Raw genomic sequence first — 22,315 nt, forward strand, 5'->3', positions numbered from 1 at the left:
AACCTAGTGACCTACTAATCTGCCCCCAGTGCCCCCCACCTCGGCTCAGAAGAGCTTCTCTCCACACTGGCCATCACCTGTTGTCTTGGTTACCGTGATGGTGCTAGGTGTGTAGAGGAACAGCGGTATCCCATCTCAGTGGGCTGATTATAATACACACACACACACACACACACACACACACACACACACACACACACACACACACACACACACACACACACACACACACACACACACAGAGAAAAAGAGAAGACCGAGAGAGAGAGATGTTTATTATACTGCAGTAGCCTGAAAAGGCTGACTCTGTCTTTTTAGGAATGTACGAGAAACGCCAATGTCTGTTTTCATAGAGATGGATATAGATATGGATATAGATAGGGATATTGGGTATAAGCCTCTCGTAGCTGGTTGCTTATAGAGCAGTGGCTTGAAGAAGCTTGAAGGACTGCTTAAGGTGCATCCATTCCTATAGGGGAGACATTTAACACAATATTTAACTGGGTGAACAGTGGTTTTTGCTCCTTTTTTAAAGCGTATTAAAGAAAAGAGCGTGACGTGGATCTGACCTCAGAAGTTCCCTTTTCTTCTTCCTCACGTGTTAAACGTGGTTAAAAAGTATTTCCCTAAATAAACGCCCTGTCTCTGTGACGGAGCAGAAGTGAGACTTCAGTAGCTTCTGGATGAGCAGCTCCATACAGGACAGTGAGGACACCAACCAACCAGGGCTTCTTATGACCTGCTTCCACTTTAAGGAAACCAGAGCAACTTTACTCTTTGGCAAGTTGGCGGAAATAGCCTGCTAATGTATTATTTTGGTGGTAGATGGGAGGAGTCAGTCTCTTTGGCGCCATCTAGTGGATCGAGCGCAACATGACAAAAAAGATGATGATCTGGTCATCTTCAACGTGCGTTAAGATGCGTTAGATTGTAAATGATAAATGGACTGCATTTATATAGCAGCTTTTTATGCTTCACATTCACACACCGATGGCGGAAGCAACCACGCAAGGTGCCAACCTGCTTAAATGTCTTGCTCAAGGACACTTCATTTACATTTACATCCAAAGCGACTTACAAGTTCTGTACGACAAGTCAGCAGGAAGGGTACAGCTCTTACAGCTGAGTAACAATGTTCATCAAACTGCTGAAACTTGGGTGCAGTTTCTTTAGTTTTTTTGACACGCTGCCTGGTGGGGAGGAGCCGGAATCGAACCGGGAACCTTCTGGTGACGACCGCTCTACCTCCTGTCCCACCATGATGTCTTTTTAACTGATATTTGGTTATATTTCTTCACACCACAGATGTGTGGACCTTGTAGCTCATGTGGTACATGTGGTGGTTAACACTGTCGACTCACAGCAAGAAGGTCCAGGGTTCGATTCCTGCTTGGGGACCAGGTTTTTCCCCGTTGCCAGGTACTCAGGTGGGGTATCTCCCAGGCCTTTCTGTGTGGAGTTTGCATGTTCTCCCCCCGTGCTCGCAAGGGTTTCCCCCCCCGATAAGATAAACCCAATGGAAAAACATGCACAACAACAGATCGCTGACGCTGTCGCGTCCTTGACGAAAACGGGCAGGAGCACTTGGATTGGTCCCCGGGCGCGGTATCTCGCCGACGCCCTGTCTGCTCCCGGCTGCCCTTGGGGGGGAAGGACGATGGGATTGGTCAAGTGCAGAGCTCAATCGCATCGGCGACTGAGGAAAAAAAAGACAATGCGTGTGTGTGTGTGTGTGTTCCAGTGTGTGTGTGCTGCTCCCATTGCATGTCCCAGTTCGTTGCATGCCGAATAAAGACCTCTAAAGAGGTCCTGCATTATTATTATTATTATTATTATTATTATTATTATTATTATTATTATTATTATTATTATTATTGTGGTTGTAATTCTCACGCTGACCACCCGCTGCTTTGCTTAGTCGGTCACAAATGAATGCAGAGTCAATGGGGCCACAGTCACACAACAGTAGAAACAAGGGCTGGGGTCCAAAATTAGGAACTCACCCTTTTAATGTATGGTCTGTGTGTCGATCAGCCTGTGGGGCTGTGAGTCCATCAGTGGCCACTAGGTGGAGCCAGATTGCTGTGTGAAGAGAAGTGTGTGTGTGTGTGTGTGTGTGTGTGTGTGTGTGTGTGTGTGTGTGTGTGTGTGTGTGTGTGTGTGTGTGTGTGTGTGTGTGTGTGTGTGTGTGTGTGTGTGTGTGTGTGTGTGTGTGTGTGTGTGTGTGTGTGTGTGTGTGTGTGTGTGTGTGTGTGTGTGTGTGTGTGTGTGTGTGTGTGTGTGTGTGTGTGTGTGTGTGTGTGTGTGTGTGTGTGTGAACGGACTGCTTTTATATAGCGCTTTCATCCAAGGCACACATTTACAACTTGTGCCCCACATCCACACACAGACGGCGGAGGCGACCATGCAAGGTGCCGACCTGCTCATCGGGAGCTGTTAGGGGTTTTAAGTGTCTTGCTCAAGGACACTTCGACACGCTGCCGAGGGGAGCTGGAAATGGAACCAGGAACCTTCTGATAACCAGACAACCGCTCTCCCTCTTGAGCCACTGTCGCCCCCTGTGTGTGTGTGTGTGTGTGTGTGACAGCACAGAACCCTTGACTGTGTCTCCGATGTACACAAAGAGTTTTGTCTTGTACAAGAAACAAATGTTTTTGTGAAGTCTTACCGGTAGGTCACAGACTCTTATGAATGGTGTATTGTATTATTTCCTCGATAAACGCTCATGCACAGCTGATCACTCAGTGGTACACTCCCTCTCTCACACCCACAGGAAACCCCCGCTATGGTACAACATGTACACAGGGCAGTGTTGTAGTACTCGAGTCCTGGACTGATTTTCAGGACTCGTGACTTGGACTTGGACTCGAGCATTGACTGCATTCGGACTCGGAAGTTGCAGACGAGGACTCGGACATTCCATCCGTCCTCGTCAACTCGTAAACTTCGGAAATGTGTCACGTGGCCGAGTCGTATTTACGAGGTCGATAGCATTCGGGTGCACTAGTTGGGAGTCGGGACCTGTCGGGACCAATCAGATACAAGGCAGTGGTTTTAGACAGAATATTCAACCTTTCCTTCTTGATGCAGGTGGTTTGGTAGAGCCATATGAAATCCGTTTTATTTTTTTCCAAATTCCATTTTATTTTTTTCCAAATTCCGTTTTTTCCGTTTTAATATTTCAGAATTCTGTATTTTGCTTTGTACGCTCATTTTACCATCAGAAATAGTGTCTAATAAGTGGGAATGAATAAATGTCCACAATTTAATAAGATATAACAATCTATTTAATAGGGCTGTCTTAAATACTTCGAAGATTCGAAGCTTCGTTCGATGGGCATAGGATTCGAATATGAAAATAAAATTTGATTATTAAAATAAAAAATAAAAAATAATATTTATTTTTGCAAAATCAACTCTGCCTCTCTTTGTTAACTACAACAAGCAATGCTGTTTGTTATTTAAGATGAGGTCGGACTCGGCACTGACAGATTTGTGTTCATTGTGCTGCTTTTATAAAGCCTCAAATGACGGCTTACAATATTTCATGAAAGCAAAGTGTTTTGTTTGTCTAAGATTTAAAAAGGTTTAAACTTTACAGCACTGACAAAGTTGAACAAAGTGCTGTACAAGTCCCACAGCATTAAAAAAAAAAAAAAAAGTAAAAAAAAAAAAAAAAAAAAAAACGTTTTTTTTTTTTATATAGTTGATTCCATTTTTATTGCTCAATTCCGCGATTCCGTCCGCGATTCCGTGATCGCGGATTCCATATGGCTCGTTTGGTCGGCTTTTAGGAATCCCAGCTTGTCAACATCATGTTTCTGACGATTTCTCATGATGCTCCATGTTCATAATAAAGTATGAAAAGGGTGAATATGTGAGTTTGGGTAAAGACCTACCTGTTTACCCAGCAGGCCTTTTAGCTTTTAAACTGGGCTTTTTCAGCCTGGCTGGTCTGATCTACCCTTCTTGTTGTTATATTTGTCGTATTTGTATTGTTTTCTTTACCATGTTTTTACTGTGTTTTATGATAGTGCCATTTATATTTGGTGCAACTACAGTTGTTTTAAATGTGCTTTAGAAAAGAAAAGAAAAAACTCAAAACTTACTTAGTTTGTCGAGTCACAACTCGTAAAGTCTGGTATCATGGAACCAGTTCGTCACTGGTATTCACGTGGTGGCCAGCCGCACGAGTTTCAATTTCCTCTGATTGGTGTTCTCCTCTGTGTTCTCCCCTCTGATTGGTGCATCAGACTGCAGCTACACCTGTCACCTGGAGTGCGAGGGCCGGGTCCAGCTGGACTGCAACCAGAAGGACAAGAAGCCTGTGGAAACTCCATCTCCCAGAAGCCACTGCTCCACAGCCCCTCAACGCAAGGTGAGCGTCTCAGATGATCCTTAGCCTTGACGAGACCGGAAGTAAAGGTTATTCCTACTGTATGACCAGCGGTGCGTTCCTCATATCAACTCTGATTGCACGCACGCTAATGACGCCACGTGCACGCGCGCTCCCGCGCATGCGCATAAATGTTCCCTCGCTTAAGCACAGACCAGAGCCTTATAATCATGACTCTGGCACAGACTAAAGACGATGCCTAATTGCCTCTACGAATGGAATGTAACACATTTCATTCACAAGTTAGGTGTGAATGTATCTGAGAACATATTTAACACACCTGACAACCGGTGCTATTGATATGCAAAGTAGCCCAGGTGGGTACTTATAGCGAGTGCAGCGCATTCCTGTGTGCACGCGCTTCTGCTCAAATCTTTGGCTGCACAGAGTGCAGCCTCGTCCCATGAAGAACGCATCCCTGTGTATGACACCAGCGCATCTCAGAGTCTGGACCCTCAAGTACGTACAGGGAGCAACACGGCACGTGACGGAGACGGAGTGTGGGGGTGTTTGATTTAGTGAACAGGGAGGGCAGGCATATCCTTACTTGGGAGGTGCCTCAGAATGTTGTAATAAGGAGAGGTCGTGGATCCATTCTTGTGGTGGAATTAGATGAGTTAGATGATCATCTCTTTCTAGATGGGAGATAGAGAGATAGAGTGAAAGAGATATATAGATAGATATTTATATATATATTCTCGAAGACACTCTGATGTCACGAGACCGCCGCCATCTTGGTATAGGGGGGCCATACGGATTTCTACCATCAAATGCATGCGTTGAGGTCCGTTTTTATTACATGTTTTTATCACATTCTTGTTCATTTCATAACATTTTCATACGATTTGTTTTGAAAATATTGAGGCCAACATGGCATTTCACTATTTCGAAAGCCTTTCTGGTGATTCTAATGCGAGATATGAGTCAAAGAAGCTCCCCCTGATTGACTTGACATAATGTCCATACAAAACACCTGCAGACATGGCTATCTCTCGAATACCCAAATTGAAGCTGCTGTGTTACGTTTTTGTACTAATAACAAACACAGAAATCCAAATCGCAAGTTTTATATAATACCAGCTGATGCATCACGGAGGAAAAAGTGGCTGGTGGCTAACGTTCGGCTAACTGGCTCTGGTGTCGTGGTAGCTACATGCTAAGCTAACGTTAATTACATAATATCGAACCGATAGGAGCTTATCTTATCTTATCTAATCTTAATGCATTCAGTATCCATTGTGGTCAGTATGTGGTGCAGAAGTGTGTACTGTAAGGACAGGGATAAAAATCAAATGTATTTGTTTAGCCCGAAATCACAACGAATTGCCTCAATGGGCTTCACAGATCAACAAGTAACATCACAATAGATCCACAATAAAAACCACCATGAACTCCACAATTTTGCAACACCCCCAGACCTTCAGATGCGGAGGTGTGATGGGGAGTGAGCAGGTTGGACCTCCAGGCTGTTGCATAAGCAGCGGGAGCCTATCAGGGTCTCGTCTCTTTCTGACACAGTTGGCTGCCTCCCATCTCTTGCCTACTTGGTCATTCATATATTCACTCGTTTGCCTTTTTTGGTAACAGAATGTTCTCAGAACACACATGCTGTCTTACATTAGTAGATGATGTTACCCCTCTCCTCTCCTCTCCTCTCCTCTCCTCTCCTCTCCTCTCCTCTCCTCTCCCCTTCCCTCCTCTCCTCTCCCCTCTTCATCTCCTCTCTTATCCTCTCCTCCCCTCCCCTCGTCTCCTTTCTTCTCCTTTCCCCTTCCCTCCTCTCCTCTCCCCTTCTCCTCTCCTCTCTTATCCTCTCCTCTCCCCTTCCCTCCTCATCTCCTCTCCTCTTATTTTCTCTTCTCTCCTCTCATCTCCTACCCTCTCCTCTCCTCCCCTCTTCTCTCCTCTCCTCATCTCCTCTCGACCTCTCCCCCTCTTCTCTTCTTTTCTCTTCTTCTTTTCTCTTTTCGTATCTTCGTATCTCCTCATCTCCTCCCCTCTTCTCTCCTCTCTTCTCCCCCTCTTCTCTTCTTTTTTCTTCTTTTATCTTCTCATCTCTTCTCCTCTCCCCCCTCTTCTCTTCTTTTTTCCTCTTTTATCTTATCTCCTCTCATCTCTTCTCCTCTCCCCCCTCTTCTCTTCTCTCTTCTCTTCTCTCCTCTCTTCTCTTCTCTCCTCGCTAGCCATCCTTTTCATCTCTCCACTCTCCACCTCTCTCCTCCCTTTAACTACCTTCAACACTTTCCCTCCCTTCACACACACACACACACACACACACACACACACGCACACGCACACGCACACGCACACGCACACGCACACACACACTCCTGTCTCCTCTCGTCTCTGTGGCAGTGTAGGCTGTGTAATTACATTAGTAGCAGTGCTGTCACTGCTGTCCTCGTCCCTCAGCCTTCCTTCATAGGAGCTGAATTCACACTAATTAGCTTCATCTCTTCACAAGGGCTGTTCTCTCTAGGGAGCGATAGGGGACTTATAAGTGTGTGCTGGCAGTGTGTTAGGGGGTAGTTACAGTGCATGCTGGCAGTGTGTTAGGGGGTAGTGACACTGCATGCTGGCAGTGTGTTAGCGGGTAGTGACACTGTATGCTGGCAGTGTGTTAGGGGGTAGTTACACTGCATGCTGGCAGTGTGTTAGGGGGTAGTGACACTGTGTGCTGGCAGTGTGTTAGCGGGTAGTTACACTGCATGCTGGCAGTGTGTTAGGGGGTAGTTACACTGCATGCTGGCAGTGTGTTAGGGGGTAGTTACAGTGCATGCTGGCAGTGTGTTAGGGGGTAGTTACACTGTGTGCTGGCAGTGTGTTAGGGGGTAGTTACACTGTGTGCTGGCAGTGTGTTAGGGGGTAGTTACACTGTGTGCTGGCAGTGTGTTAGGGGGTAGTTACACTGTGTGCTGGCAGTGTGTTAGGGGGTAGTTACACTGCATGCTGGCAGTGTGTTAGGGGGTAGTTACACTGCATGCTGGCAGTGTGTTAGGGGGTAGTTACACTGCATGCTGGCAGTGTGTTAGGGGGTAGTTACACTGCATGCTGGCAGTGTGTTAGGGGGTAGTTACACTGCATGCTGGCAGTGTGTTAGGGGGTAGTTACACTGTGTGCTGGCAGTGTGTTAGGGGGTAGTTACACTGTGTGCTGGCAGTGTGTTAGGGGGTAGTTACAGTGCATGCTGGCAGTGTGTTAGGGGGTAGTTACAGTGCATGCTGGCAGTGTGTTAGGGGGTAGTTACACTGTGTGCTGGCAGTGTGTTAGGGGGTAGTTACACTGCATGCTGGCAGTGTGTTAGGGGGTAGTTACACTGCATGCTGGCAGTGTGTTAGGGGGTAGTTACACTGTGTGCTGGCAGTGTGTTAGGGGGTAGTTACACTGTGTGCTGGCAGTGTGTTAGGGGGTAGTTACAGTGCATGCTGGCAGTGTGTTAGGGGGTAGTTACACTGCATGCTGGCAGTGTGTTAGGGGGTAGTTACACTGCGTGCTGGCAGTGTGTTAGGGGGTAGTTACACTGCATGCTGGCAGTGTGTTAGGGGGTAGTGACACTGCGTGCTGGCAGTGTGTTGGGGGGTAGTTACAGTGCATGCTGGTGTAACGGAGGTAGCGCGAGTATATCCACAGTCACGATGGACTTCATGTGTTGTGAAGTGACTGTGGCACGTCGCGGTACTGCAAGTAAACTCACGCCCCCTTAATTTAAAAGGCATCCAGACACATTACCAAGAAGTGAATTCACCTCTTGGTATAGTGGTCTGCGATGTCGCGCGGGAGACCGGGGTTCGACTCCCACCCAGGGCATGTCAAATAAGACCAGTTTCACTGGCAGTGTGTTAGGGGGTAGTTACAGTGCGTGCTGGCAGTGTGTTAGGGGGTAGTTACAGTGCATGCTGGCAGTGTGTTAGGGGGTAGTGACACTGCATGCTGGCAGTGTGTTAGGGGGTAGTTACAGTGCGTGCTGGCAGTGTGTTAGGGGGTAGTGACACTGCGTGCTGGCAGTGTGTTAGGGGGTAGTTACAGTGCATGCTGGCAGTGTGTTAGGGGGTAGTTACAGTGCATGCTGGCAGTGTGTTAGCGGGTAGTTACACTGCATGCTGGCAGTGTGTTAGGGGGTAGTTACAGTGCATGCTGGCAGTGTGTTAGGGGGTAGTTACAGTGCATGCTGGCAGTGTGTTAGGGGGTAGTTACAGTGCATGCTGGCAGTGTGTTAGGGGGTAGTGACACTGCGTGCTGGCAGTGTGTTAGGGGGTAGTGACACTGCATGCTGGCAGTGTGTTAGGGGGTAGTTACACTGCATGCTGGCAGTGTGTTAGGGGGTAGTTACACTGCGTGCTGGCAGTGTGTTAGGGGGTAGTGACACTGCATGCTGGCAGTGTGTTAGGGGGTAGTTACACTGCATGCTGGCAGTGTGTTAGGGGGTAGTTACACTGCGTGCTGGCAGTGTGTTAGGGGGTAGTTACAGTGCATGCTGGCAGTGTGTTAGGGGGTAGTTACAGTGCATGCTGGCAGTGTGTTAGGGGGTAGTTACACTGCATGCTGGCAGTGTGTTAGGGGGTAGTTACAGTGCATGCTGGCAGTGTGTTAGGGGGTAGTTACACTGCATGCTGGCAGTGTGTTAGGGGGTAGTTACAGTGCATGCTGGCAGTGTGTTAGGGGGTAGTTACACTGCGTGCTGGCAGTGTGTTAGGGGGTAGTTACACTGCATGCTGGCAGTGTGTTAGCGGGTAGTTACACTGCATGCTGGCAGTGTGTTAGGGGGTAGTTACACTGCATGCTGGCAGTGTGTTAGGGGGTAGTTACAGTGCATGCTGGTAGTGTGTTAGGGGGTAGTGACACTGCGTGCTGGCAGTGTGTTAGGGGGTAGTTACACTGTGTGCTGGCAGTGTGTTAGGGGGTAGTTACACTGCATGCTGGCAGTGTGTTAGGGGGTAGTTACAGTGCATGCTGGCAGTGTGTTAGGGGGTAGTTACAGTGCGTGCTGGCAGTGTGTTAGGGGGTAGTTACAGTGCATGCTGGCAGTGTGTTAGGGGGTAGTTACACTGTGTGCTGGCAGTGTGTTAGGGGGTAGTTACACTGCATGCTGGCAGTGTGTTAGGGGGTAGTTACACTGCGTGCTGGCAGTGTGTTAGGGGGTAGTTACACTGCATGCTGGCAGTGTGTTAGGGGGTAGTGACACTGCATGCTGGCAGTGTGTTAGGGGGTAGTTACACTGTGTGAGCCTAACTTACTTCCAAATGTTTTACCTCAGTGGTATTAAGCCATAACTCTTATGACCAGCCACACCAGGCAATTTGATTCGATTCAATTAGAATGTATTGTCATTATACAGCGAACTACCAGATCCAACCAGAGTGCAAATATAACAGTAATGTGCAATAGTAATATGCAAGGTACAGGTGATTAAACTGGGTATAAAATATATAAATTAGTCCTACTGAGTGTAGTGCTAATCAGATATATGTACAGAGTTGTAGTATTAGTGATACAGTGATACAGGTATAAAGACACTATGGTAGTAAGTAACGTAAGTCATACTGGCCAGCAGCGTAACTAGAGAGTAGGTAAGGGATATATGTACAGATATAGATATAGTATCTACAGATATGTAAAAAGGAATATATGCAGGTATGTACAGACAGATATGAATAGATAATATATATATATGGTACGAATAAATATATATATATATATATACACGGTACAGCACTATTGTATATGCTAATATGGGATATATGCAGGTGTAAGTAGGTACTGTATATAGAAGTGAGTGATTGGGTGAATGTGAGGAACAGAAATTGTAAAGTGCTTTGGATAAAAACGCTATATGAAATGCACCATTTACCATTCATTTGACCATATTATATGAGATTTGTTTTGGCAGGTGGAATAATCAGTGTCTGTGATTGAAAAGGTTGGTGTCCCGCCCGCCTGCGTTGGTAGGGGAACACCATGTGTATTTCCCGTCAGTTCAGAGCGTTTCCGTCGATTCGCAACCGCGTGTCGCCTTCAGGAGCCTGAATAATGGAGCATACAGGCCTCTCATGCGCCCGTTTCTACACTACAAAGCCTTTCTCACTTCCTGCTTTCATGAAAAAAAATAAAAAATAAAAAGAGACCAGTGAAATCCTGTCGACAGCATATCGAGGTCACAGCACTGGTGCTCACAGCCGGGCCCTCAGAACCCTCTCACAGCCCTCAGAACCCTCTATCAGCCCTCAGAACCCTCTCACAGCCCTCAGAACCCTCTCACAGCCCTCAGAACCCTCTCACAGCCCTCAGAACCCTCTCACAGCCGGGCCATCAGAACCCTCTCACAGCCCTCAGAACCCTCTCACAGCCCTCAGAACCCTCTCACACGCCGGCTGTGTGCAGTACGAGGTACAGTAGGACACGCTACTCCTTCCTCAGAATAGCATTTCGCCCACTCCTGTGTGGAGTGTGTACTCCTGTGTGGGTGAGAGCCGCTCCTCTTGGCATCCACTCTCCCACTTCCCACGCGGTGTGGCGCAACACACAGCCCGCTGGCCCGATCCCCCCCCCCCCCCCCCCCCCCCCGCGCGCATGTTCGTCCGGTAACAGAGCTGGCGACCGTACATCTGCCCACAGGCCTGATGCCACCTTGGAACTAGAACCGTGTGTTACTGTGCCCTGCTGCTACACTGCTACTAGAGAGCACACACACTCACACATACACACACACTCACACACTCACACACATGCACACACACTCGCACACACGCACTCTCACACACACGCACTCTCACACACATGCACACACACTCACACTCTCATACACACACTCTCACACACATACTCACACTCTCTCGCACACGCACACACACACACACCCTCACGCACACACACACTCACACACACACACATTCATACACACAAACAAACACACTTGTTTGTTTATCATTCACTCTTCAGTCTGTCAGACATGTTGGCCGTGGGTGACGAAGATTGAACGAGAGAGAAGAAGAGAGGAGGAGAAATATTGTAAATCTGGCCTTTTATGTAAAAAGCAAACGGAACCATTTACATTTTGTCATTTAGCTGAAGCTTTTATCCAAAGCAACGTGTGAATTGTGAACAACAAGTCAGCAGGAGGGGTATAACTCTGGCAGCTAAGGGTCAGTGGCATAGAAATAGCTTTGTGTTACACTGCATAGTAGTATAGACATATTATCATGTTGGGTAGTAGTATAAGTATAGTAGTATAGACAACATATTATCATGTTGGGTAGTAGTATAAGTATAGTAGTATAGACAACATATTATCATGTTGGGTAGTAGTATAAGTATAGTAGTATAGACATATTATCATGTTGGGTAGTAGTATAAGTATAGTAGTATAGACATATTATCATGTTGGGTAGTAGTATAAGTATAGTAGTATAGACATATTATCATGTTGGGTAGTAGTATAAGTATAGTAGTATAGACATATTATCATGTTGGGTAGTAGTATAAGTATAGTAGTATAGACATATTATCATGTTGGGTAGTAGTATAAGTATAGTAGTATAGACATATTAGCATGTTGGGTAGTAGTATAAGTATAGTAGTATAGACATATTATCATGTTGGGTAGTAGTATAAGTATAGTAGTATAGACATATTATCATGTTGGGTAGTAGTAGTACATGTATAGTAGCATAGTAGTATAGACATATGATCACGATCGATAATTAGTATAAGTATACTATCATAGTAGTATAGACATATTAGCATGGTACAAGTATAGTAGCATAGTAGTACAGACATATTAGCATGATGGGTAGTAGTACAAGTATACTAGTATAGCCATATTAGCATGATAGATAGTAGGGGTGGGAATCACCAGTTTCATCACGATACGATACGATATCGATTCTTTGGACAACGATACGATATTTAAGCATTACATCACGCGCAGGAGTGGTTTTTGAAAAATAAACCATGCCTAGGGGTGGTCGTTAGGCCCGAGGCGCAGCCGAGGGTTGTTAGACCCCCCTAGGCATGGTTTATTTTTCACAAACCACGACTGCAAGTGGTGTAATGCTTTTATACAACTGCCACATTCATCCAACCTTATTGCTATACAATAAACACACATTAATTGAAGATTTATTGAAAAAACCATCCGCCAGAAAAAGTAGTTCCCAAAAAAGAAAAAAAGAGAAGTTGCCTCCATGTGGAAGCAGCTCGGAAGTGCATTCAACTGTTCTCAGTAGGACATCCAACCAACTAACACATCCAACTGTCTTTCAACTAAGACATCCAACCAACTAACACATCCAACTGTCTTTCAACTAAGACATCCAACCAACTAACACATCCAACTGCCTTTCAACTAAGACATCCAACCAACTAACACATCCAACTGCCTTTCAACTAACACATCCAACCAACTAACACATCCAACTTTTCTTTAGTTTTTAATTATGAAGTTAGTGGTTGTTATTGGAATGATTGATTGATTGATTGAAAATTGTATTACCAGATGCAGAATGGGTACAATACAGTACGGCTCAATACACACAATAGTTAAGGGAATGCAGACCTACTTTCTATAGAACTTCATTCTTAGATGCTTCTATTGAAAGTAGGTAAAAAAAAAAAAAAATCAATCAATTCGCGCGATTTTTATTTTGTTCTACAATGACTCATGACCCATCAATTACATCATCCAACATTGTTTAAACAACTAAGACATTGTGTGTGTGTGTGTGTGTGTGTGTGTGTGTGTGTGAGTGTGTGAGTGTGTGAGTGTGTGAGTGTGTGAGTGAGTGAGTGAGTGAGAGAGAAAGCCAGACAGTGTGAGAGAGTGAGCTCTGGCAAGGAAGGGGAAGAAAAAAAATTGCAAATTAATCAATCAATTCGCGCGATTTTTATTTTGTTCTACAATGACCCATCAATTACATCATCCAACATTGTTTAAAGGACTAAGACATTCGCCGTGACAGAATCGCTTTATATTTAGTCGTTATGACGCTATCAACATATCCATTTGTTAAAGATTATTGTCCGCCATCTTGTTTTTTCCAAAAAATCCGCACGGCGGAGTGATTGTGATTCGGTTGTGGGCGGGTCCTGGGACCAGGAGCGTGGAATTGTGACGGATACATACGTGTAAATTGACTGTTTCAGCCAATCAGAATCGAGAAATTTGCATGCCGTTGTATAATTGCCGATATCACAGTCTGCCACGATACGATTCGATTCAGGTGTCTGCGATCGATATGAGACGATATTATATGCCCATTTAACACAATCGGTAACATTTAGATCAACTCAAAAAAGGCAACGGAAATATCATTTGACATTTACTATAAATATACTATACTTCATCTGCACACACACAAAGGGAGAATGGGATGGGAGAGAAATCGGAAAAAAGGAGGGGGAAAAAGATAATAAAAAAAAAAACGGACGAGTTATATTCATTAGAAAGTTGATTTAGTTGGGGTGGGGCTGGGTCTGGAAAGTTGATTTAATAAAAAAAATTTAAAGACTCATTTAATCAGATTAATCACTTCATTCAAATTGAGGATTTAGTTTGAGGATATTTATAAAAATAAAAATAAAAAATACATTTAATGATTTTAAATTTTTCATTAAAAACGAAGGTTTGAACATTCGTTCGAAAAACCCTGACGAAGTTCGAATCCCAAAAACAGGCTTCGGGGACAGCCTTACTCTGTTGCAATGTCCGCGTTTCAGACGCTACTGCTGTGCATCGATCCTATTGGATCATTGATAATAGATCGATATATCGATCTGGATCGATGTATCATCCCATCCCTAATAGGTAGTAGTACAAGTATAGGAGCATAGTAGTACAGACATATTAGCATGATAGGTAGTAGTACAAGTATAGCATTTACATTTACATTTAGTCATTTAGCTGACGCTTTTATCCAAAGCGACTTACAAGTTCTGTACGACAAGTCATCAGGAAGGGTACAACTCTATCAGCTGAGTAACAATGTTCATCAAAGTGTTGCGTGTTACAGTGTAGGTTAGTTTATTAGGACAAGTTCATGACAGTAAGGTTAGTTAGGGGTAGATATTTTTTTATTTCTTTTATTTTTTAATTCATATAATGGTTGAAGTGCGTCTTTAGTTGACGGCGAAAGATTGGACGGGTTTCGGCTCGGATAGGAGTAGGTCTGAGGCAGCAAGAAGATGCAGAGCGTAGGGGTCTTGAGGGTGTGTAGTTAAGAGACCATTGACCGGAGGTAGGCGGGAGCCGCACGGTATGCCAGGTCGAGGGCCTTGAAGCGGATTCGTGCAGCAATGGGGAGCCAGTGCAGGTCCCTAAGAAGTGGGGTGACATGGGCCGACTTCGGTAGGTTTGAGATCAGGCGGGCCGCTGCGTTCTGAATGAGTTGAAGAGGCTTGGTGGCAGTGGCCGGGAGGCCAGCAAGCAGTGCGTTGCAGTAGTCAAGGCGGGAGATGACTGTTGATTGGGTGGCTTCTTTTGTCAGGAAGGGGCGGATCCTTCTGACGTTGCTCAGGAGGAATCTGCAGGTTCTGGTTGTCTCTGCGATGTGAGCAGAGAAGTTCAACTGGTCGTCGAGGACAACACCAAGGTTCTTGGCGGTCGGGGACGCGGTCACAGCTGCATTCTCGACTGATGGAAAGGTCGGTCAGGGGGGAGGATTTGGCCGGCAGGTGGAGCAATTCTGTTTTCAGGTTCAGTTTGAGGTGGTTGGTCATCATCCAGGCGGAGATGTCGGACAGACAGGCCGAGATCCGCTCAGAGACGTGGATATCTGAGGGAGGGAAGGAGAGGAAGAGTTGAGTATCATCGGCATAACAATGATACGAGAAGCCATGAGACATGATAATGTTACCCAGTGATTTAGTGTAGAGGGAGAAGAGAAGGGGTCCTAGGACCGAGCCCTGGGGGACACCCATCCGCAGGGGGCGGGTGGCCGACAGGGTCCCTCTCCATGACACTTGGTATAGTAGACAGCATAGTAGTATAGACATATTAGCATGATAGGCAGTAGTATAAGTATAGTAGCATAGTAGTATAGACATATTAGCATGATAGGCAGTAGTAAGGTACATAATAGTAAAAGACAATAAGAAGGTTTTTATTAATTTTTTATTATATATATTATAGATATTGTTTTAACCCTTTCCCCGCCAATAACGTCGTACGACGGGTTTCAAGTTCATGCGAATTCTGCCAATAACGGCGTACGACGTGATTCTGATCATAATTTCATATTTTCGCCATAGTATTATATTCCACTCACGGAGCCTTGTCAGATGCTGATGGACTCAGCACAACTCTGCAACGCTTCAATACTGCCACCTGGTGGCTGATCGGCGAGTTGCCAAACCGGAAATGCCCGTTGCAGCTCGGTCCGTCTCCTAATTCCGTCCGGCCACTCGTTTATCGTCCCGGGACTCAATACACACACCGTGGATATGGATCTTTGCCATAACTCAATAATCTACATGATTTGGGCGTGTATTAGTAATATACAAACCGGAAATGGATCGCCTAGAGCCCCACCACATAACTGGGATCTGTTTGCTCCACTCTCATCGCCCAACGGTACGAGGAGACTGACGTGAGTTTCAGCGTTTTTGTTTATCATTTTCGATACAAACTGCTCTGATCAATATATCACCCATACTACATGAAGCATCTAACGACTATCACGGAATTATAAACGACCCCCCCCCCCCCCCTCCGCTCACCCGCGCATGATCAGTCATAACCCTTAGGACCATGTACAGTTGAAATTTTTAATATAGCGTTGATCGGTATCAAACTGCATTTGATGATCTAATATATGCATTTGTGCCTATATCTCACGTTCTGGGAAATACTGCAGAAAACGATAAAAACATATTTATACTCTAGACGGTATTTTCGTATGAATGTGTGAATGAAAAAGTAAAACGTTCCTACATCCTGAACGATAGGTAATCGATGTTGAATGGGCCATAGTAATGTCAATTTAGCAATACAATTTAAAAAGTTATAGCCCTGCAAAGAAGGTGAACATCTCCATAGACTTACAGTACTGGCAGAGAATGGTGTATAAGATGATCAAAGTGGTGGCAGGGAATAGGTTAAGAGCTGTGTTTTTGTCAATGTGGAAAATTGTCCAGGTTTCATCTGTCCTGACTGTGGTGGAGAGTTTGTTCCACCGTTGTGGAGCGAGGACCGAGAATAGCCTGCCTCACTTTGATGACCTGAGCAGGTCTCACTTTGATGACCTGAGCAGGTCTCACTTTGATGACCTGAGCAGGTCATTGTCTCAGGCAATTACCCATCATGAGTCTGAAGTCCACGTCTCCAGGGTGCTACAGAGCTGTCGGAGGACTGGGACTGTTGCAGTGACAGTTTGGGGGAACAGTCTTTAAATAGGAACACTCTGCTCAGAGCAGACAGTCTCCATCTTATTCATAATGTATCCCAGTCGGTAAATTGTTACGCTTAAGAAGGAACTGTAGCTCTACTGCAGAATTTCGGTCCAAAGCTGCACAAATAACTAGTCAATGGTTTTCAGGCAAGAGGGTGTGTTGAAGTAGCCTAGCATTAGGGACCCCCCCACCCCACCCCTAGTATGTTAACATATTGTTTTTACTTGAAGTGGTATTTTGTTGTTATAATAAGTGGTCTACATTCTGACAGCCATCATTGATATAGAGTGTGAGGTCAGTAACATGGGTCTCCCAGTCCCTCTACTCTGCAGTAAACACAAAATATATTTTCTGGTATCCCATTCCCATTTTATCCAATCAGGAGAGATTAGCTAGCGAGATTAGCTAGCTAGCGAGCTGTACCCAGCATGTTGTTCAGCAGTAGGTCCCATCTCAATACACTGCACAGTGTAGGTGCTGATCAAATATATTTGTTTAAACAAAACAATATGTTCTCATCCCTACCTACCATAGAGCCCTACACACAGACAGACGCTCTCATCCCTACCTACCATAGAGCCCTACACACAGACAGACGCTCTCATCCCTACCTACCATAGAGCCCTACACACCGACAGACGCTCTCATCCCTACCTACCATAGAGCCCTACACACCGACAGACGTTCTCATCCCTACCTACCATAGAGCCCTACACACCGACAGACGCTCTCATCCTTACCTACCATAGAGCCCTACACACCGACAGACGTTCTCATCCCTACCTACCATAGAGCCCTACACACCGACAGACGCTCTCATCCCTACCTACCATAGAGCCCTACACACCGACAGACGCTCTCATCCCTACCTACCTACCTACCATAGAGCCCTACACACAGACAGACGCTCTCATCCCTACCTACCATAGAGCCCTACACACAGACAGACGCTCTCATCCCTACCTACCATAGAGCCCTACACACCGACAGACGCTCTCATCCCTACCTACCATAGAGCCCTACACACCGACAGACGCTCTTTATTAACCAAGAAGCCACAGTCACCACCTCGTGTGTTGTTTCTCTACACAGTGTACACCAGCAGCAGGGAGAATTAAAACACATCATTTTTAAACACCTGCACGTTCTTTAAAGTGATCCTCACCTCAGAGATTTCTGTTCTGAACCCCATTCTGTGGAAACTGTGCTCAATGTCATACTCGCCATGTGCTGTATGTGCTGATTCACCACACTACCCAGCCACCACAAAACTAAGGCCAAACAAACTAAAGGCAATAGCCTAATCACACAAAGTCTAGGCGTATATATTACTGATTATTCAATTTAATTATTAAATGTTTTCCAAATTCAATACCGGACGAGCCCCCAATATGTTACGACCCTGGCTCAGAGGGAAGCAACATAAAGGGGACACAGACACCAACGGTCAAGTTTAAACCAAAAGGATATATTTATTACTATAACTAACACAAACAAAAGGTAATTGTGGTGGAAGGGGGGGGGGGCACTGCTCCCACAGTGTCTTCCAGCAGTAGAGTGGCAGTATGTGGGGCGGGGGAGGGCTTTTTGAGCCCAGACAGGCAGCTCCCCAATTAGCAGCTGATTGCTGCAACACAGGACACAGTGGCAAACAGCCTGGCACGTAAAACACTACCACATGGCCCCTAATGGCCACCATAACCCAGCGTGTAGATAGATGCTACATAGTACATACCCTACCACATGGCCCCTAATGGCCACCATAACCCAGCGTGTAGATAGATAGGCAGTGAGAGCCAGCATATCACCAGGGTTATCAAGTGAGCACTTCCCTTAACTGGTGTTTTGTCAAGTTAGGGCCACGACACCTCGGGAAGGCTTGACAGTTCGTTCCAGTGACTCAGAACCACCCCCCCCCCCATGCTAGCTCTCACTGCCCATGATACCCACATGCTGAACTTCCTCTTGGTATCCTAAACGGTACTAAAAGAAACAGAATAACAGCCACAGATCCCGTTGTTTTTTTTTGTTTGTTTTTTGTTTGTTAATTTCAACCACTTCATCCAATTGGACAGCACCTTGCTTCCTTTTTTATCTCATTTGTTTTTTCCTGTTGTTACTATACACATATATTCATAATTTTTTATTTTTTATCTTTTATTTTTTCAAAATGTAAATTTTTTCACCCTTTCCTTGTACAGTGTCCTTAAGTCTGAGAAAGGCGCTTCTCTTAAAATCCAATTTATTATTATTATTATTATTATTATAAAAACAATACTCTTGTTTACTTTGGCCCCCAGCTGACATTATTTCTCCTCAACCAAATCCACTGACTTCCTTTCAATGCTTCTTCTGACATCTCCTTGACTGCCTTTTGCAAACTCTGCACACAAATCCCCAGCTAAATTGTGCTCTGAACCCTCTGCATCCTACTTCTACTTCAGTTTCTGCTGCCAGATCTGCATATCTAAGCTTTTTCCTTCCATAAGCCTCTGGTCAATACTATAGAATAAACTACCCGATGACTCACAGACCATAACACCAGGTCAGGCCTGAAGTTAGTCTAACTAGTTCTCATAAAACAAAAGAAAAGAAAGAAAAGAAAGAAAGAAAGACGTATTCATTGATATTAAAATACGAATATTTAGGCGGTTAGGTGGCGTAGCGGAGATTGCGTTCGTCACCAACCCCGGAGACGCTAGGATTCGCCTGTTCGAATCCAGCTCACAGCTCCGGGGTTGTCACCAGCTTGGCTGGCCGTTCACACTAATACAATTGGCAGTATTAGAGGGTGGGAGAAGCTGGCGGGGTGGGTCCGGGTCGTTGGAAACAGCGACTCCTACAGTTCGGTCGGGGGGCCTGCTAAGCGCGGATAGGATCTAAGGGGGGTAGTGTGATCCTTCCACACGCTACGCCCTCTCAGGGAGGATCCGCGCTGCCAGGTGAAAAGAAGCGGTGATTGGCTGGACGTGTGTCGGAGGAAGCACGTGGTAGCCTCCACCTCCACTCTCCCAGACCGACTGTGGGGGGTAAGTGCGCAGCGACCAGGAAGGGGACTGGGAATTGGCATAACGATTAACATTGGGATGGGAGAAAATCGGAGGAAAATGGAGGGGGAAAAAGACCAATAAAAAAAAATAAAAAATAAAAAAAATATTTAATTGCTGTCCTAAAGTAGAATGATCAGGAGACTATTTCTAACGTTCAATATGATAGTTTATTACAGTATGGATCCATACAAGATTATATAAAACAATAGTCAAAAGATCATTAGTTCTATAGAAATGAGGCCTGTGTGTTAAGAGGTGAAGTGAAAGTGAGAGAGAACACCCAGCAGAACTTAACCCTCTACATAGACAAGCCTACATAGACAAAGGTTCGCCTGGACATAGTGTAAAATGTTTGCCAATTCTGAGCTTATTCTTTGAGTCGGTATCAATTGTTGTACCTTTTATGATTCAGGGGAACCTACCCATTATTTCTGGTGCAGTGTAGAGTCACCATCATACATTACCTTTGTGTGAGCATACAATATTTGACATAAAAAATAAAAAAAACTGTGAAAAAACCTTGTTTTGTTGAATAACTGCACAGTTTACCAGGGAATTATTGTTTTTTTCAACATGGAAAGTTAGATTTTGGTGTTTAGGTGTTTCGAACCTCCATGTGGTATATGGTTCAAATACACCTTTTCCTCGGTGAGTGACAGCCATTTTATTGTTCTGGGCTTTTCTTAGCAGACAATGTGAAAATACATAAATTTTGGTGTTTGCTAAATTATTCTATGCCTTAGTTCTGCGCACTTCCAGCCAGCCTGTAGGAGAGCTACACCTTCGTTTTGGTGGAGAGAAGAGAATCTCCTGATTCAGATACAATTCAAAGAGAGTCTTTATCCCAAACGGTTCCAAAGATATTTAATGTTTTGCGAAACATGTCTAGTGTTGCGTGGACACGACACTGCTTTAGAGGGTTAATATTCTCTTTCACAATGAAATGAGAGGGAACAAAGTCATTATATTTTGGGATGCATCATGCATGAGTCGGCAAAGAGTTTAGCCTTCTTTGCCACTTAAGGTGAGAAAGCAGGATGCCAGATGGTTACCAAGATAGCAACCATTGGTGCGAAACCTCGTTACTGCCTCAACCCCCTCTCTCTGGCCACGGCCTGACCGTTAAACCTAACAGACCGCCAACAGTTCCCTCTTTAACATCACAGACGAAGCCTATATAGAATACGCAATGCATGGAAAAAAGCATGACACACAATGTATAAATGATTATGGATATGGTATGAAACATATAATTATGATATTGTCAGATGTGTAGAATACACCTACTAACAATCTCCCCAATCGTTGCCTCACTCATGCCTGTCTAAAAACCTACCTCTACATTTCTCTCCCTCACAGACAAAACATGTAATGGCTGCACTATAGATAGATAGATAGAGATCTTTATTGATCATGAACATATATACAAGTATACATATAGAGGCCCACCATTATCGAAAGGATAAAAACGCAAGAAAGCTTACAGCTTTATTTCCATTGCGGTCCTTCAGATGTCTGTGAGTAATATGTACTGGTGAGTGTACAGTGTGCCTGGAGGTGTGTAGGTGTATGAGAGTAATATGTACTGGTGAGTGTACAGTGTGCCTGGAGGTGTGTAGGTGTATGAGAGTAATATGTACTGGTGAGTGTACAGTGTGCCTGGAGGTGTGTAGGTGTATGAGAGTAATATGTACTGGTGAGTGTACAGTGTGCCTGGAGGTGTGTAGGTGTATGAGAGTAATATGTACTGGTGAGTGTACAGTGTGCCTGGAGGTGTGTAGGTGTATGAGAGTAATATGTACTGGTGAGTGTACAGTGTGCCTGGAGGTGTGTAGGTGTATGAGAGTAATATGTACTGGTGAGTGTACAGTGTGCCTGGAGGTGTGTAGGTGTATGAGAGTAATATGTACTGGTGAGTGTACAGTGTGCCTGGAGGTGTGTAGGTGTATGAGAGTAATATGTACTGGTGAGTGTACAGTGTGCCTGGAGGTGTGTAGGTGTATGAGAGTAAGAGTGCAGGATACAACATGCACCTGTCAGGGCCTGTGGGTAAAGCAAGGTGTGCCCACCACGCAGGGGGGAGGAAAACATAGGGAGATAAAATACAGTAAAAAATAAAATAGAATAAAATAGAATTAATACAAATAAAAAATATACCTCTCAAAACCTAATAAAACACCTTAAAAATAAATAAAAACAACTAAGACTAAGATAAATCAAATATAATTAAACCCATGTTCTGCTTCTCCTGATCTCTTCCTGAATTCACCTGAACTTCAATTCCTGCTGCTAAGCTTTTCAAAAACCTGGTCCTGTCGCCACGTATAGCGACGTTGAGAAATCCATCATCTTACAGCCTGACAGAATATGCCTCACAGAGGCCGTCTCTGAACACAGTGGACACGACTGTCTCTGGCGACCCACTGTTTTAGGTGCTGTGGTGATGAAGGCAGCACATCACAAGCAGCTCCTATCAGGGATTTTACAT

At 44.9% G+C, this 22,315-nt stretch overlaps 1 protein-coding gene across 1 annotated transcript in view; it reads left to right on the plus strand.

Moving 5' to 3' along the window:
- The window catches only part of rassf5 (Ras association domain family member 5), a 113,636-nt gene that overhangs the window by 70,249 nt on the left and 21,072 nt on the right, over nucleotides 1–22,315 (plus strand). Inside the window, 3 exon segments of the mRNA XM_084315614.1 lie at nucleotides 4,254–4,378; nucleotides 4,784–4,855; nucleotides 10,655–10,780. Of these exon segments, the coding sequence (XP_084171740.1) occupies nucleotides 4,254–4,378; nucleotides 4,784–4,855; nucleotides 10,655–10,780 (323 nt within the window).

The sequence above is a fragment of the Notolepis coatsorum genome, assembly GCF_963971535.1.
Source record: "Notolepis coatsorum genome assembly, chromosome: 6".
Lineage (NCBI taxonomy): Eukaryota > Metazoa > Chordata > Actinopteri > Aulopiformes > Paralepididae > Notolepis > Notolepis coatsorum.